At 44.4% G+C, this 19827-nt stretch overlaps 1 protein-coding gene across 1 annotated transcript in view; it reads right to left on the bottom strand.

Annotated features, from left to right (window-relative positions):
* The window catches only part of LOC126235188 (protein takeout-like), a 103436-nt gene that overhangs the window by 62520 nt on the left and 21089 nt on the right, over positions 1 to 19827 (bottom strand). Inside the window, exons 2-3 of the mRNA XM_049943918.1 lie at positions 18502 to 18594; positions 3073 to 3211 (exon numbers count right to left, since the gene is read on the bottom strand). Coding sequence (XP_049799875.1) covers positions 3073 to 3211; positions 18502 to 18594 — 232 coding nt within the window. The remainder of the gene's footprint in view (positions 1 to 3072; positions 3212 to 18501; positions 18595 to 19827) is intronic.

Genomic DNA, 19827 nt, shown 5'->3' with positions numbered 1-19827 from the left:
TTTAAACAGGACTGCAGTATGCAGGTCAAGCAAGTGCCAAAATGGAGAGAAGTAATGCAGGTGAAGTGTGTTTTGTAACAAGTGTCTACCCTTGTGTGGATAGATAGCTTTCTTTCCCGATAAGGAGTTGTGGGTAGCATTTGCGATGCACCATGAATTCTTTCGTCATTCAGCCTAACACACACACAGACAAACACACACACACACACACACACACACACACACACACACACACACAGACACACACAAACACACACATACACGCTAAATATCATCCATCTTTCCTCATTTTAAAAGTAAGAGTATTCCAAGAAAAGTATTTCATCCTACAGTTTAGTTAGGTGCTAAAGTTGGTGATAATGTGGGGTAGGGGGGACAACGGATGGCAGGGGTGGGGGATGGGGGGATGGAGGTAGGGCGGTGGTACTAGCTAATATCTAATTGTACACAGGGGTAATGATCTAAGGAAGGTTGGGAAGCACTGATTTAGAGGGATGTCTGATAACAGTAGTAATATATAAAATGCATCATATATAACAAATGTTAAAAAAAGAATTTATACTCATGATAGTAGGTGGTGGGGGTGAATGAAGCTGGTGTAATTCCACGAGCGTCAACTGATAAGGAGAGCAACGTAGTTGTAGTTTACAAACGAGATGCTCTGCGTCAGCGACAGCGAATAAGGTATACAGAACGTAAGACATTGTTAATATAAAGTATATACAGCACAGTTACACGAACGGTAATAGCAAATGAACAAATAAGTACATTACTCTATATAAAGTAACTCCTATAAACAGCATTTCTTCCATACGTGATAAAAATATATATAAAAGAGATAACCAATGATAATCTGCAGAGAACACCGATAGCCACGTGTGGGGATTTATCATAAACTCCCAGATTTATGTCAGCAAAGACAGTAGTGGTTAAGTGATGTCAAAGGTTCCCATGCAGATGGCGTCGTCGTATCGATATATACTATCCAGCAGAAGACGATTTCAGAGCTGCGACAGCCATTGGATATTACATGCGTACTGCAATACAGGTCGATATGTATAAACGCATTCCAGGAATTGGAGATTGCTTCTAGATCGTAGAGACAGTGGAAATACTGATTGAGTGACGCCTTTATTTACCATGGATACGGCGTCGAGGTGTCGACGTGCAAGTTGCAACAAAACAGCTTGTCGCTGTCGCAACTTTGGTGGTTGTGGTAAGGTCCTATGGGACCAAACTGCTGAGGTCATCGGACCCTAGGCTTACACACTACTCAATCTAACTTAAACTAACTTACGCTAAAGCCAACACACACACACAAGCTTGAGGGAGGACTCGAACCTACGAGGGGGGGAGCCGCGCGAACTGTGGCAAGGCGCCCTAGACCAGGCGGCTACCACGTGCGGCTCACCACTTTCAATTCGTCTTGTTTTATAGCAAAACATCGCTCTAAATCCATTGTACGTTCATATTTCAGTATGAGGGTTTGAGAATATTTACTGTTGAAATGAATGTTTTTGGTGCCGAGATGGTTTGTAATCCACTTTTGAATTAGTGGTATTAGCAGGCCATTGTGCGTATCTGGTCTTTTACCGGGTTTATTATTTTTTTTAACTGAAGTGACATATCCAACAAGTGGGGATATCACACAGTGATTGACGCATAGATACCTTTGATCACATAGAGTACTCACAGCAGATAAAGAAAAGCTGTAAAACGTACACTACTGGTCGTTAAAATTGCTACAACACGAAGATGACGTGCTACAGACGCGAAATTTAACCGACAGGAAGATGATGCTGTGATATGCAATTGATTAGCTTTTCAGAACATTCACACAGGGTTGGCGCCGGTGGCGACACCTACAACGTGCTGACATGAGGAAAGTTTCCAACCGATTTCTCATACACAAACAGCAGTTAACCGGCGTTGCCTGGTGAAACGTTGTTGTGATGCCTCGTGTAAGGAGGAGAAATGCGTACCACCACGTTTCCGACTTTGATAAAGGTCGAATTGTACCCTATCGCGATTGCGGTTTATCGTATTGCGACATTGCTGCTCGCATTGGTCGAGATCCAATGACTGTTAGCAGAATATTGAATCGGTGGGTTCAGGAGGGTAATACGGAACGCCGTGCTGGATCCCAACGGCCTCGTATCACTAGCAGTCGAGATGACAGGCATCTTATCCGCATGGCTGTAACGGATCGTGCATCCACGTATCGATCCCTGAGTCAACAGATGGGGACGTTTACAAGTCAACAACCATCTGCACGAACAGTTCGACGACGTTTGCAGCAACATGGAATATCAGCTCGGAGACCGTAGCTGGGGTTACCCTTGACGCTGCATCACAGACAGGAGCGCCTGCGATGGTGTACTCAACGACGAACCTGAGTGCACGAATGCCAAAACGCCATTTTTTCGGATTAATCCAGGTTCTGTTTACAGCGTCATGATGGTCGCATCCGTGTTTGGCGACATCGCGGTGAACGCACATTGGAAGCGTGTATTCGTCATCTTCATATTGGCGCATCAACCGGCGTGATGGTATGGGGTGCCATTGGTACAAAGGTCTCGGTCACCTCTTGTTCGCATTGACGGCACTTTGAACAGTCCTGTACGGGCCTTTCTGGATACAGAAAATGTTCGACTGCTGCCCTGGCCAGCACATTCTCCAGATCTCTCACCAATTGAAAACGTCTGGTCAATGGTGGCCGAGCAACTGGCTCGTCACAATACGCCAGTCACTACTCTTAATGAACTGTGGTATCGTGTTGAAGCTGCATGGGCAGCTGTACCTGTACACGCCATACAAGCTCTTTTTGACTCAATGCCCAGGCGTATCAAGGCCGTTATTACTGCCAGAGGTGGTTGTTGTGGGTACTGATTTCTCAGGATCTATGCACCCAAATCGCGTGAAAATGTAATCACATATCAGTTCTAGTATAATATATTTGTCCAATGAATACCCGTTTATCATCTGCAGTTCTTCTTGGTGTACAATTTTAATGGCCAGTAGTGTATTTATGCCCCGAGAGTGACTGGGAGAGAGATGTGTGCGGGTACTAACCGTACGCTGTTGATGTCGGTGGCGTGCAGGCCGATGACGTCGACGTCTCGGAGAGCGAGGCTGAGCCCGCGGCCCTGCTCCAGCAGCACCTCCGTCAGCCGCAGCGGGTCCAGTGGCTGCAGTCCGTACCTGCGGTCACCTACCAACAACAGGCGCGTCGCTCAGGTGGCAGCCCCAGTAACACATCAATGTGATCACCGCATGTTATAAGTGTGGCAATTACGGCGTGAGCCTCTGTAGCCGTGGTTGAAAACGTGCGAATGCTCGGTGAAGCTCAGCTCGCAGGTAGCCAGTTCGAACCTTGGGTGTGGAAAAAATTTTCACTTCAAGCATTTGGCTTACAGGGGGGAGTGGTGGTGGAGTTTGAGTTCTTGATATCCAGCCTATGCGCCAATGTCCATATTAAATTCCAGACATCTCCACTGTGTCACATGGGAGGACACAAACACGACCACAGAGTCCGAAACCGAGGTGAAACATCCCCTTAGAAAAATTTATAAATGACAGTGCTGGAAAACCTCTACGTTATTTGATTTTCAAACAGTTGAGCAGAACTGAACATACTCAGACATTTCTCTCTTTACTTATTCTGATCAATACTAAACTGACACACAATATTTTTAGCGCAACGCAATCTGACTTTCAATAATCCCTACAAAAGAATGGCCCTGACTAACAGTAACCTATACCTTTCATGAATCACTTACCTCACAAAAATCTTTATTACTCGAACTACTGCAATACAGCGAGCGCCAATACTGCCAGCTAAATAAAAGATTCTAACTACTGAAGGCACTAACTACTGACAGGCATAGTTAGCAAATGAAAGATTTTGATAGAGAACAACCAATGTATTTACCTTAATGCTCCGGACACTGCGAGAGGGCTGTACAAGCAATGATCACACGCACGGCACAGCGGACACACCAGGAACCGCGGTGTTGGCCGTCGAATGGCGCTAGCTGCGCAGCATTTGTGCACCGCCGCCGTCAGTGTCATCATATATATATCAGTTCACGATATACAGTATTACAAATTTACTCTTTCTGATGGGCACACGTGCAGATCGTCCGCTCTCAAAATTCTGCCATCTCTCTCCCCACATCCACTATTGCTGGCGGCTCACCTCTAACTGCGCAACGCTACGCGCTGTTCACATCCAACCGCCCAACACTAGAATATTCCAACAATGCAAACCAGCCACAGACTGCACACAGCACAGTCAGTGATATTCATACATAGCGCTACGTTGCGTTACCAACATAAAAACCTAAACAGCCTACTTACAGAGGAAGGAACACTAAATGAACATGACTCAGAAGGGATCGACATGTAAGGGACCAAAACCAACAATGTATGACGCTGCATGCCACAACACAGTCACAAACAACACAACAATCATAAAAGTAATAAACACCAGCACCGCGTACTAAGACTGTAGTAATAAGGTAATGTCGCTTGGGAGGACAAGGCTCGAAGAACTTTTATTCCGAGACTCCTTCTCCCCAATGGCATCCGGTATAGTGTTTAAAGTACACTGCACACAAGCAGTCATGTATTGATCGTCTTATTGTGTGCAGACAGAAGTATATTCTCTTCTCTATTCAAAGCTATAATCAATGAATTTCATATATCAGAAATGTATTAAGTTATTTAAGGAATAATGCATCAGTTAGCAATGAGCTATATTCTATCTCAACTAACAAGTTACAAATATTAGTGTATTTCTCATGTGAAGCTAAAATTCATGTATTCCATGTATGAAGGGCTCAATCAGCATTTAATCTGTATAATATGTGTAAACATACATTAGCGCAAACCATTTCAGATGAGAATAGCTCGAGGTTGTACCGAGACCTTCTCATCTGAAATGGCTAGAAATAGGCCACTACTAAACAACATGCTACTTAGACTGTATTACTCATCCAAATACAGCATATCACTTCCCTCTATATACACTCCTGGAAATGGAAAAAAGAACACATTGACACCGGTGTGTCAGACCCACCATACTTGCTCCGGACACTGCGAGAGGGCTGTACAAGCAATGATCACACGCACGGCACAGCGGACACACCAGGAACCGCGGTGTTGGCCGTCGAATGGCGCTAGCTGCGCAGCATTTGTGCACCGCCGCCGTCAGTGTCAGCCAGTTTGCCGTGGCATACGGAGCTCCATCGCAGTCTTTAACACTGGTAGCATGCCGCGACAGCGTGGACGTGAACCGTATGTGCAGTTGACGGACTTTGAGCGAGGGCGTATAGTGGGCATGCGGGAGGTCGGGTGGACGTACCGCCGAATTGCTCAACACGTGGGGCGTGAGGTCTCCACAGTACATCGATGTTGTCGCCAGTGGTCGGCGGAAGGTGCACGTGCCCGTCGACCTGGGACCGGACCGCAGCGACGCACGGATGCACGCCAAGACCGTAGGATCCTACGCAGTGCCGTAGGGGACCGCACCGCCACATCCCAGCAAATTAGGGACACTGTTGCTCTTGGGGTATCGGCGAGGACCATTCGCAACCGTCTCCATGAAGCTAGGCTACGGTCCCGCACACCGTTAGGCCGTCTTCCGCTCACGCCCCAACATCGTGCAGCCCGCCTCCAGTGGTGTCGCGACAGGCGTGAATGGAGGGACGAATGGAGACGTGTCGTCTTCAGCGATGAGAGTCGCTTCTGCCTTGGTGCCAATGATGGTCGTATGCGTGTTTGGCGCCGTGCAGGTGAGCGCCACAATCAGGACTGCATACGACCGAGGCACACAGGGCCAACACCCGGCATCATGGTGTGGGGAGCGATCTCCTACACTGGCCGTACACCACTGGTGATCGTCGAGGGGACACTGAATAGTGCACGGTACATCCAAACCGTCATCGAACCCATCGTTCTACCATTCCTAGACCGGCAAGGGAACTTGCTGTTCCAACAGGACAATGCACGTCCGCATGTATCCCGTGCCACCCAACGTGCTCTAGAAGGTGTAAGTCAACTACCCTGGCCAGCAAGATCTCCGGATCTGTCCCCCATTGAGCATGTTTGGGACTGGATGAAGCGTCGTCTCACGCGGTCTGCACGTCCAGCACGAACGCTGGTCCAACTGAGGCGCCAGGTGGAAATGGCATGGCAAGCCGTTCCACAGGACTACATCCAGCATCTCTACGATCGTCTCCATGGGAGAATAGCAGCCTGCATTGCTGCGAAAGGTGGATATACACTGTACTAGTGCCGACATTGTGCATGCTCTGTTGCCTGTGTCTATGTGCCTGTGGTTCTGTCAGTGTGATCATGTGATGTATCTGACCCCAGGAATGTGTCAATAAAGTTTCCCCTTCCTGGGACAATGAATTCACGGTGTTCTTATTTCAATTTCCAGGAGTGTATTACAAATTATTCTTAACCACGCTAATTGTGTTACATTTTCTTTTTTTTATTTTTCTTTGACATTTGCATTGTATAAATTAAATTATATTCTCATCAACTAAGTAGTAACAAATTATATGGAACCGTTTTAACAACTGTTAAGCATTCAATTCGCTGTAACCTCAGAGAAATCTTTATGTATTATGTTCTTTATATTATTTAAAAAAAGGATTAACAACTGTATACCAATAAGACTGTAACAATGAGAAGTCTTTGCTGTTAGATTCAGAAGCATCCGACCCACCTTACATTTCAAGGCGGTGGGTTACCCTGTACTGTTAATGAAATAAATAAATAAATAAAAGTGTCTCATGAAGTGCGAGTATGTGATACAGTTGATGGTGAACAATCCATCATATTGGGACATTAAGCCTGGCGACCCCTTTGGTGATATTCAAGGGAATAGGCTAATTCCCGCACTGAGTTTAATCACTCCCGTCTTTCATCATCACACAAACATGACACTACTTTATACACACATCCCGTACCATCATCTGCAGACAGCACAAACAAAGGGGATGGACAAAAATATGGAAACACAAGGAGAAGTACATGCTTGAACATAAATACAGGTGCTAACCGAGCGTGCAGGTTCCGTGCTGTATTTCACCACGAATGGACACTAGAGTTGTCGTCTGTTGTCAGAACAGGGTTCTCTGTAGTTGTGAGTGCATTATGTCGTGGGCGAATTATTGGTGCTCGTATGTTGGGGGCTTTCGTCGCAAAGGTAGCCGAAGTGTTCGGTATTTCAAGAGGCACTGAATCGAAGTTTTATATCGCATACAGGGAAAGGTTAAAAACGTTATGCGCTAAGCCGTAATGCCGACGAAAGTGTGCGTTCAGTGATCGTAACAGTCGTTCATTGTAGAGGATTGTGACGCAAAACGGAGGAAGACAGCTGCAGAAGTCACTACCGAACTCAATGTCACCCTTGCGAACCCTGACGGCACCAAAATAATACGAAGGGAGCTCCACAAGCAGTGAACCGTAGGGTGAGCTGTAATTCCAAAACCTCATCAGTGATGCAAATGCCCATAACACGAAACAGGTGCCGAACCTATAAAACCTGGGCTATGGTGCAATAGAAGAAAGTCGTTTCGTTGGATAAGTCTTGGATGAAGTTTTTCAACTTCTAGTTGAGTAGAAGTCCCAAGAGTGAAACATGTCGGAAGTTCGGGGATGATATAGGCAGCCATGTCATGGTATTTCATGGGCACCACGGTTAACCTGCAAGGCTGCATTACTTCCAAGGATTATGCGACCATTTTGACTGTTCAGATCCACCCCATGGTACAATGTTTATTCCCCAATGGTGATACCGAGTTCCAAAACGACAGGGGCCTCTGTTGACACAGCTCGCATCGTCCAGCAGTGGTTTTGTGTGGACGGGGATGAGCCGTCGTATTTTCCCAGGCCACAACAGGCACTAGAACTCAGTATCATGGAGCCTTCTGTGGTCTACTTTGGAGAGAAGAATACGTGATCGATATCAACTTCCACTGTCAATACCTCGACGTGCCACTATTCTGCAGGAAGAATGGTATAAGATTCCCTTGAAAACCACATACTACCTGTATTTAACCATTCCGTGACGACTGGAAGCTGGTTTGAATGCCAACGGCTTTCCTTCATCGTATTAGGCTTCGCAATGTGTTGTGTTTTTGGTGTTTCCATATTTTTGTTCACTTAGGACACAAGTCTCACATACAGCATAGAAAGGGGCCATTGTGTATGGAGGTAGAAAAGCACTTTCCGATTACGCAGCTGAATAAATCCTCAGGGTTTCATAGCAAACGATGCCATCATCTCTTTCCTTCTTTCTTCATGATGTGAGCTGTGTGTCCTCCGCAGAGAAAAAGTGTGAATGCTATTTAACAAGTGATCAGTTCACATAGGGTGCAGAAGACTGTTAGACTTCACGGCTGCGTCTAGCCAGTGGCGAAAAGAGGCTGGGGAGCCATTGAGATGAACACCGAGGAGCCCCAGTGAGTGAGGTAGGTCGGATGAGACATAAGTCGAGATGCAGATCGGGAAAGCAGTTTAGAGAACATTCGCCGGATGATATTACGTTACATTTTACGAAATCATCACTGTCATAGCACTTTATGGTCGATTTAACAGCTTGCCAACTCTGCGACTACTTCCAGCAGTAAATACAGCTATTCCACTAGTGCTAGGGAACACACTAATACATTAATTTCATTGTTTCTCAATTTCAGAAGGTGCTTTTATACCGCATCTGTATATTCAATAAACGAAAAGCCGCTCCAGTTGATGACACGTATAAGGGGCAATAAAAAAGTTCCCGTCTGAGAGCTTTGCTGCAGCGAACACGAAACGTAGCGCGACTGCGATGCATGTACGTATATAACCACTGACATGTAGGAAAGGGATTAGTATGGCTTTCGTGTCTTTCCAACGTGCGTGCGGTAAATGCAGAAAAGTGAACTATCAAATGAAACTATATGTTTCCAGAGATCTTTTCATTCTCAAACATCCATCATCGATCTATACAGACTGAACTGACGAGTGAAAAATTTGTTCCAATGTCGGGATACGAGCCCAGATCTCCAGCTCACTAGATAGACACACTAACCACTACGCCATCCTGGCACAGTGGCGTTGCGTAATTGCATGGACTACCCTAGCTCTCCTCCCTCCTCAGTCCAAATTCCCATTCACATTTCAGCCCACTAGGTATTCCCCTTAAATTCAAACAGCGTTGCACATGCTCTCCAACTGTACAGAAATAGCACTTCAGCATCGAAGAAATGGGGGATCATGCATGCACTGGAGATACTATGCAACGCCGTTCGAGTTGCTATGGTAATCTGTTGCAGTTATGCAAAACTACTGTGTCACGGTGACATAGTGGTTAGCGCATTTGCTTACTGAGCACAAGACCCAGGTTCTAATCCTGTCCTTGGTACAAACTTTCATTTGTTGCTTCAGTCTGCATCCACACATCATAGATATTTGAGATTTGAAAAGATCTCTGAAGCCATATAGTGTAAGTAGGCTGTTTATGTGTTTGTATGTTGGCAGCACTATGTAGTACTCTGCATTAATAACTCTGACAGCGCTGTGTGCACTCTGTAGAAAACTCTGTGGCTGGTCGGACTAGTACTTGGATGTGAACAGCCAGCAGTGATGGAAGTTGGGAAAGAGTAGTCAGCAGTGATGGAGGTTAGAGGTTAATAATTAGCAGTGTTGGAGGTTTGCAGTATTAGCACGAGTGGATGGTCTGAATGCATATCTGTCGTAGAGATTTAAAATTATTGACGATTATATAATTTTTTGGAACTGGATATCAGAGACGATTATATAATTTTTTGAACTGGATGTCACATTGCTAAGGTAAAATTTGCTAAATACTTTGTTTGCTCTGCAACAAAATCTTTCCTTTGCTAACCACATGCCTATTAGAAGTTAGAGCCTACAGTAGTTAGAATCTTTTATTTAGCTGACTTTGTTGGTGTTTGCTGCATTGCTGTAGTTCGTGTAATGAAGATGTTCTGTGAGGTAAGTGACTTATGAAATCTATGGGTTATTGTTAGGATTTCTTCTAATTCAGGGCCATTCTTTTGTATTAATTATTAGAAGTCAGTTTATCATTTTTGAGCAGTTAGATTGCGTTTGAGTTGTATTTGTCAGGAATAATTCTGTAGGTAAGAAATGAAACGATGAAGACAAGCAAAGTGAGAATACGTTCAGTTTCACTCAGCAGTTTAAGCAGGTTCACTTGCATTCAGTTTCACTCAGCAGTTTCAGAATTAAATAAATTAAGAAGTTTCAATAGTTTCATTTGATTAAAACACCTATGCCTGGGTTTTAGGCAAGATGCCCCATTTCATTCGACGCTGAGGTGTCTATTCAAATGGAATTGGAGAGCCTCTGCAACGCTGTTTGAGTTTAGGGGAATACCAAGTGGGTTGAGGCGTGAATGGGAATTTGGATTGAGGAGGGAGGTATGCTAGGGTAGTCCGTGCAGTCGCGCAGAACAACTGGGCCTAGGTTGCGTAGTGATTAGCGCATCTTCCTAGTGAACAGGAGCCCCAGGTTCTCACCCTGGGCTTGGAAAAAGTTTTCATTTGCCACTTCGGTCTGCATATATACAACGTGAACTATATTACCAAATGCGTCCAAACAGGGCCAACGTACCGTCGTGTTTTTCTTGGCCGCCGAAGGACAGACGCTGGTAGACATCCATTAAGCCCGCATCTCGTGGTCGTGCGGTAGCGTTCTCGCTTCCCACGCCCGGGTTCCCGGGTTCGATTCCCGGCGGGGTCAGGGATTTTCTCTGCCTCGTGATGGCTGGGTGTTGTGTGATGTCCTTAGGTTAGTTAGGTTTAAGTAGTTCTAAGTTCTAGGGGACTGATGACCATAGATGTTAAGTCCCATAGTGCTCAGAGCCATTTGAACCATTTGAACATCCATCGAAGAATGAAGATTGTGAGTGGAGCAGCATGTTTGTCGAAAACCACCGTTGTGGAATCGTGCACAAAATTTCGTACTGCTCGCGATTCGACACAAGACGCTACTCGATGTGGGAGGGCAGCAAAGTTACGCCAACTCAAGTGGGTGACACTCGAGCACCCGCCCTATAGTCCCCGTGCAATTATCACGCCTTCGATCCTTTAAAAAAGGCGTTGAGGGGTCGACAGTTCCTGTCGGACGAGGATGTGCATCATTCAGTTACAGACATCTTCATGCAGCAGGACTCTGTGTTTTACCAAACGGGTATCTTCAACGTGGTCCTTCGCTGCCTCAGTGCTCACGGCGATTTTACCTAACTGGCACACGATTCTGGACTGTATGGCCTTCGAAAGGAAATGTTTTTGCTCGCCCATTGTACTTTATTTAAGACCACGACCGTTTTTGGCCCTCACATTCAGGCCATTTCAAGGAAATCTGAAACTGCCACTGTAAATGCATTAGGTGATGGATACAGAAAAAGTTTTACATATCAGGAGATGGAAAACGAAGCTTAGCTGTGTAAAGTATATGGAAAGAAAGAATATATAACTTCCGTTGTGCTGTTGAGAAGCAAAGTGAAATGATAAAAAATAGAAGTCTGGTGCACGTGAAAGTTAGGTGCCCAATGCTGTTGCGAAAAAATTCGGGGCTGCATGGTTATAAAAGTTGTACGATTCGATACATTGCAAGTATTAAGATGCTTTAACATTAAAAGGTGATATATTCCGATATGTCCGAAATTTCACTTTTCATTCTTTAGCAAAAAAAAAGCTAAAATGATTTTTAGATTTAATAAAAAAAGTCTAAATAGTTGCAGTGGACGGCGCGTCCAGGTCGAATATACAGTACGTCCTCTTGTGTGAGCGGACACTAGTGAATATACGGAACTGTAGAGACGCCAGCGTGTGTTGGGCGCAACGTGAACGGCTTACAAGAATATACACTGCCGAAAAAAAAAAAAAACAAAAAGCAATACATTTGCCTGAAGGGCTGTGTTCAGTGGCACCAGAATATTATATGTGCATAGTGAGGAGTTGCATGTTAGTGATTTGCTTGTCACGATCTTCAGATGGTGCTAAGGAGGCCTGTCTGTACATCCTCCGTCTTCACTCTGCAGGCTCTAACTTTGCTGAGTTCAGAGGTGAACAATGTTTACAACATTCATTCTAGGGTATAACCATGGCCCACCGACGAATACGTATTCCTGGCGAAGAGCTTCGGCCATTTGAGGGGGGTCACACAGTGGACCTGCGGGAAGCTGGATGGATGTACAGACAGTCTGCTGCACATGTTGGGCATAGTGTATGGGTGATATGTCGCTGCTTTCAACAGTGACCTGTGGAAAATACTCACACCTGTTGACCAATTTCTGGACGTCGACATGGTGCAGACACGTCAAGATCGACACACTGTGCGAGCACTGGCGGCCGACCGAACATTATCCAGAGTCTAAATCCGAGCACATGTTGCATCTGCTCTGTCATCAGCGACCAGTGGGAACCTTCTGCTTGCCTCTGGCCAGGCTACCACTGACACCATGACACCACCAAACATGGCCACTTTGGCGTCGTGAAAGGGTTGACAAGATAATGCAATGGGCCTCTGTTCTCTTTAGTGATGAGAGTAGGTTCTTTCTGTGTGCGGGTGTAAATGTGGTTAGGTGGCTATTTCAGAGTGAAATGGTTCACGCCACATAGGTTCCGTTCCAGGCTTGTTGATGTGGGGTCACATTTGGTATTTCCGTAGGGTAAAGTAACCAGGGACCGCTACGTCGCTTAGGGTGTTAACCAATGCTACTGCCATTTTTACGACAGAAGGACTATCTGCTTTTTCAGGGCGACAATGCTCGTCCACATACGCAACGTGTTCTTCGTGGTGTACAACAGCTGTCCTGGTTAGCAAGATCACCAGACCTTTCCCCAACTGAAGACGTTGTTGTTGTTGTGGACTTCAGTTCAGAGACTGGTTTGATGCAGCTCTCCGTGCTACTATATCCTGTGCAAGCTTCTTCATTTCCCAGTACTTACTGAGACCTAGATCCTTCTGAATCTGTTTAGTGTATTCATCTCTTTGCCTCTCTCTACGATTTTTACCCTTCACACTGCCCTCCATTACTAAATTGGTGATCCCTTGATGCCTCAGAATATGCCCTACAACCCGATCCCTTCTTCTAGTTAAGTTGTGCCACAAAATCCTCTTCTCCCCAATTTATTCACTACCTCCTCATTACTTATGTGATCTACCCATCTTATCTTCAGCAACGTATGTCACATGATAAAGATGGAACTTACTCGTTCTTCAGTGCAAGAGCCATTGCTGTACTGGAACGAAAGGTGCAAGATGCTTGGGACAATCAATGGCAGGATGCCATTCGGCACCTTTGCGATCATTTGCATGAGAGAATACGCGCCTGCGTTGCCGCCAGAGGGGGGACACGGTGTACCGATACAACTGGCGTGGCACCCTTTACTGCGACATGCGTGTTTCATCTGATCTGCATTGTTATCATATACTTGTACAATGATGAACTGCCTGTCACCTCACTTGTCAATAAAATGACCTTGTCCGTGAGGGTGTTACATTTTCTCCGGCAGTGTTAATATCTAGATGCAGCTATGAACTTATGGAGTATCTGTAAAGGAAGTTGTTGATAATGAGGCGGCTGGTGTCCATAAAAACTGGTGTTTCTTTGTGTACACAGCTTGTAAAGCGTCTTTTCTCTGGATTAATGGTTATATATGAAGAAACAGAAATTTACGCGCCCCGAAAACTATAGGAAAAAGACCCTCAACGAACAGTGCACACTAACAAACATCAGTTTCTTGGACATTTACTGCCCAATTATTGACAACTTCCTTTAAAGACACTCCGCAAATTCGTAGCTGCACCCAGGTGTTGCTAAACACGTTCTGATCAGTCCACGTTGCGCCCTCTGTAGTTTCCTGTATTGATTCACAGCACGCGTTAATGATCTTTCGGTTAAGACTGGAGGCTCCGTCTAGCTATTCGCAGTCGATGTTACTGTTTACATGAAGATTGCAGAAAAATGCAGTGAGACCCGCTGAGAGTCGACGATAGGGACAGGCACAGGCGGTTGAAACAGAACGTAATTTATCCACGAAATAACTGGCTTGTGAAATACTTATTCCATCGATTACTGAGCACTAATATTGTCTGCCAAGTCATTAATATATGACAAGAACAGCAAGGATCTCAACGTACTTACAGAGGCACTACTACATCTGGCGATGATTTTTCCGTCAAACATAACATGCAGTGCCCTCTCTTCCATGAAATCGTCAATCCAGTTAGAAATTTTATTTGAAATCTCATGTAGCCGTACTTAAGTTGATAAGAGTTTATGATGTACTCAGGTTACTGAAAAACAAACATTTTGATGGTACAGACTGCACGAAACCTAGACTACTGCCCAAGTGAAGTATTTAAGAAGATCTGACGGCTATTCTTTTACTCTGTTCTATATTGTGACACGAATTTAGCAGTAAAATTTAAACAAGACCAAAGGAAGTGTACAGCCCATATTGTCTCTTCCAATCGTCACGTATGACGGAGATTCTACAATGGTTTGGGCGGAGGTTTTAACATAGCTATGTATAAATATTTGTAAACTCATTTAAAGTGCCAGCAAGTCAACTAGCGAGTGATTACTATTATTTTTATTTCTTTAATTATTTATTTATTCATTCATTTATTATTAACTTTGATAGGACAATATCAAAGAGTTAATTAATTTATTTAGGATTATGATTATCATGTTCTCCTGCGAAAAGAAAGTTTGCTGGCACTAATTATTACTATAGTTGGTAAGAGTATTTTAAAGTCCTTCAACTGATTGAACGCCTGACTTTAATTATTATTCTGAATTTTTGTAGAACCAAGTCTTTGCTAATTGTACTTTTACCTAATAAGAAATGAAGAGTGTGGTTGCAGATGCGACGACAGTCTCCGTTGATATCGTAGGTCTGTCCGCAGCAGCCCTCGAAGTTCACGATCGTCTGTAAGGAAGGTTATTTCGCCGGAGAGAAACAACGGCACCCGTCAGTAACGCTGTGACAGGTCCGTAAAATATTGCTAAAATGACATAGATGTTAACGTAGGTTCATTTCAGATCATCGATGAAATTAAGCATTCAGTGATCTAACCTTGTAAGTACGTACGTTTCGTAGAGGAGTCACTTCAGTAACTTCAGTAACAAAATTACGATGCCTCATATCCAGACAAGCTAATATATGGAAAAGGAAATAAATTCCATTTGGGCTTTTGAATCACTTGAAATGCATTCAGGAAATCATACAGCTATTTTCTAGAAAGAATTCTTCCAACACAATCTCTTTATATTAAATGGAAATGCTTTACACGAAAAATTTTCCTTAATGGCGGCCAATAATGACTCTCAAATTCCTAAAACGTCCACACTAGTCAATATCTGGATCAGCAAGAGTCCTTGTTTCATAGTTGAAATAATTCACATCAACTTTTCCACAGAGTAATACAATATTCGAGTCGTAAGCATTTGTTTGTGCCGTCATTTTCCTTTTTCTTAGATACAATGATAATTTATAAGTTATTTTGCTCTCCTAAGAATATGCTATAGTCACAATAAAATGAGAGGTCACTGGTAAGCCCAGTGAATAAGTTTCAGATGACTATGTTTAGCCGGCCGGGATGGCCGAGCGGTTCTAGTCGCTACAGTCTGGAACCGCGCGAACGCTACGGTCGCAGGTTCGAATGCCGCCTCGGGCATGGATGTGTGTGATGTCCTTAGGTTAGTTACGTTTAAGTAGTTTTAAGTTCTAGGGGACAGATGACCTCAGATGTTAAGTCTCATAGAGCTCAGAGCCATTTGAACCATTTTTTTTGACTATGTTTACCCAATGGGATAGTAATTGTTCCCAGCATGGAACTGCATCTTCCAAGGACGATGACGTTCTATTCGCAAGAATGAAAATGACCGAGACTAGTGTCATAAGCATGAGGAAGCAACTGGTCACCCTCGCTGATCTCCACAATCAAATCAAATGGCTCAAGTGGCTCTGAGCACTATAGGACTTAACATCTGAGGTCATCAGTCCCCTAGAACTTAGAACTACTTAAACCTAACTAACCTAAGGACATCATACACATCCATGCCCGAGGCAGGATTGGAACCTGCGACCGTAACGGTTGCGCGGTTCCAGACTGAAGCGCCTAGAACCGCTCGGCCACAGCGGCCGGCTTCTCCACAACCTTAAGATTGGAACATTAGCTATCATTTATGGCCTACAGTGTCCTTAATAAAATTTCCGGGACTGATTTTAGTCCTGGTCTATAAGCTACGGCAGCTTGAATTAACGACTGTAAACAGCAGATGTGCGTTCGACCAGCCAGTTGGGAGCAGGCAGTGATACGCAGTGGACGTGCGTCTCTAACTCGTCAACGTTGTTGTGTCACAAATCAGAGTGGAGCAATAGCTCTAAATCAGGTGTTCAGGACACTCTCCAGAATGTTTTGACGAAGAGAAAAGTGTGAGCAAAATTCGTCCCGCACACGTTGACGTCCGAACAAAAGCAATGATGCGTGGACGCAAGCCGTGACTTGATTTCAATGGAAAAAGTGGATAATTCTTTTCTGGGAAAAACCATCACGGGTGACGAGACTTGGTGTTACAAACAGGAACCTACGAGGAAACTAGCAAGTTCAGAAATTCAAATGAATGGTCAACGCTACGAGACAACACCGATACTGAATCCAATGTGACAAGCGAGTGTGAATGGTTTTATGAACGTCCTGTGTGTCGTACTCAAGGTAGGCGGCGGGGGGGCGGGGGGGGGGGGGGCAGAGGTGCGGAATTGGGGGGGGGGGGAGGAGGAGGGAGACTGTGTAGTATAGCGAAAGCATTAGAACCACCATCTTAACTTTTCTCTATGTTTTTATTCAACCAACCTCGAAGCTTTTGGACTCACGGGGTATATTAGAAAGACAGTTGAGGATCCGGTACACTTCTCCAGCATCTCTGAAGAAACTGGCGCTGTACGTTTTCGAGGAGTGATAGAAAATCCCACTGACCATCAGATTTAAATGATATGGACACTGAATCACATCTGGCTGCGTCCAGCTTCACGTTTCATTTTTTTCTACTCAGCACATTTGATACCTCGTTATGGTAGGTCTAACTGATCGATAAATTCAAATGCATATGCAAAGAGAGGTATTCATGATGATTAAAGAGGATTTTCTTTAATTTCTTTTTAATTCTAAAATGCATGTCGAATTCATTATTCTGGTAGTTAGCAGGGAGTGAAAGCATGGCCTTTGCAGTTTCCATTCATTTCGCCTTGCTCTCAGCCAGGGGGTGCCTCCACAGGTAAGTTTGTTGTCTCGTTCCGACCTGTCGCCTAGAGCATAAATATGGAGAAGGCAAAGTTACAGAAAGTTTTGGCGGGATACTTTTTGGTAGGTCTGCGTTCACACTCTCTGGGAGCAGCGATCTGTCATAGGACAGCAAATGAGTGGTGATAACTCGGCGATAGAAATCTTCCGAAAAGTGACTGATTCTTCCAGAACAAAACTGTAAGGAGTTTTCGGACTGAAGAAATGAAGTCCGCAATCTTGTATTGGCCAAAATGGCAATTTTGGCGGGCTCACGCCGCGAGGGAGCAGAAGAATGAATTATCAGACGCTTCTTCGCCGTGTGTCGCAGACAGAGGGCATTTCTTCACCTAGATGGGCAGAGAGAGAGGACTGCTTCGTCGCTAGCAATGGAGAGACGGACGAACTTGTAGAGGAGCAGTCGATTTGCTAGCAGATGGGCCCCACCATCCCAGCGCCTGTCTCCGCTTGTGAATTCGTCCAGCCTCGTCCAATGTAAGTTTCACAGCAAAAAGGCACACGAAATTCATACAGGATGATAGGAACGTTGTTTGATACTAAGCAGTCACTTACTGTAAGATGAACTCTCGGCCGTGATTTTGCTCTTTGGGGTTTTCTTTATCATTATTCACTAACCTTCCAATTCAGTCATCACCGCTAATCTAATTTCGCAGTCAATAGTCAGTTAATATGACTCCTTGACCTTTCGGCCTGTTCTATGAGAGCTCTTTCGGTCCTTTCCTGCTTTAGATCCACAGTTATCACATTCTCCCGGGTTGAGTATTTTATCCTTGTTTGTCCTTAGAAACCATTGAATTTGCATTTGTGGCCCTTCTTTCATTACAGTAGTTGATGGTTCCCATCACTACTTAATAATTATTAATGTTTAATTAAGGCATACAGCTACACTCCACGTGTTAGGGCCATCCCTTTCCTTCTATTCCCTTGTGCACAATACCTTTACATACACCTGGACCGTAGTGGGTGGACTTGAACCAAGAGCGGGGATACTGAGTGCATTAGATGGACTAGAGCCTTAATGCTAGTGGCGCCTTGCAACATCCCCAAGTGGAATACAGTTGTTACACTTTTGGAAAACTTAAAAAATGTAGTTTTCGGTTCGACTACGAACAACAAGGTGGTTATTAGTGTGTCGGCACTGACCTTTGATGATGTCCGGCAGCGCAGTCCGAGCACTGTGTAGAGCACACTCGTCCAGATGGATGTCGTTCCGGGAGCACGGCTTGATGTACGGCGCTGTAACACAACGTGGGACCAGTTGGCAGGCTAGGCTAACAACGTTACACCGATTGACATACATGCATGAGGCAAGCAACAAAAATAAATTATTAAAAAAAGATTATTGCCAACACTATCTCAGAAATACCCAGGTTCTTAAACTTTTATCAGAAGCATTACAACATAAAAATCAAATCTGATTGCTTACCAGTTGAACACTGTGTCATCTCATATTGGAGCATTTTTCACAGAAGTAATTACGCTCGTGTTACTTGTTTAACGAGACCGATAACCCACTAATACCGTTTCTCTTACTTTTCGATAAAGCTCGAATTTTGTATGTTGAATTTAGTCTCTTGCGGTTACACTTTATTGCTACTTTACAGCATCTCGTTCAATGTGTACATTTAACATTCAATAATATCAACAATACCCGTCATGTAAGACAAATATCGCAGAAACTGGGTGAAAGAACTACTGTAAAGGTACCGGACTTTCTTACAAAATTTGGAAAATGAAATTAAATGATGACATGACGTCATTGGGGTTGTTTGGTCGCCTGGTACAGTTCTTTCTACTTGACGGCACCTCGGTGGCCTGCGCATTTTTCTGATGAAGATGAGATGAAATGCTTAAGACAACTCTAACACCCGCACCCCAAGCGAAGAAAATCTCCGACCGCGTCGATAATCAAAGCCGGGACCTCAAGATCACGTTGCGGACACTGAATATGGAAGAAGTCCGCAACTGTACTGATAACAGTGAAGGGATACTGTAGCACTGTTGTAAGGAGTTTCTTAATCCATCATGAAAGAAGGAATAAAAGTTAAAGAGTTTAATGCTCCTACGATATCTGTGTCATTACACAAAGATTTCTGGTTCAACTGGCGAATGATGGGGATGAAATCAGCCGTAAAGTATTTAATGAGCCACTCCATCATTCACTTGAAGGGATTCGTGAAAGCCACGAAAATTCTGCATTAGAATAGTCAGATAAGGATCTAAAGCTCTTTCCTCATAAATATGAATCCAGGACATTAGCTACTGCACTCTTTCACTCGATGATACCCCGACTAGAACCATCAGAGAAATGATATGTACAAGCTTTACAAAAAACTTGTACAGCAAAGATATAACACTATTGTTGTTGTTGTTGTTGTGGTCCTCAGTCCTGAGACTGGTTTGATGCAGCTCTCCATGCTACTCTATCCTGTGCAAGCTTCTTCATCTCCCAGTACCTACTGCACCCTA

Source organism: Schistocerca nitens, chromosome 2 (genome assembly GCF_023898315.1).
Source record: "Schistocerca nitens isolate TAMUIC-IGC-003100 chromosome 2, iqSchNite1.1, whole genome shotgun sequence".
Taxonomy (NCBI): domain Eukaryota; kingdom Metazoa; phylum Arthropoda; class Insecta; order Orthoptera; family Acrididae; genus Schistocerca; species Schistocerca nitens.
The sequence above is the reverse complement of the archived record's forward strand: the minus strand, read 5'-3'. Positions and strand labels throughout refer to the sequence as shown.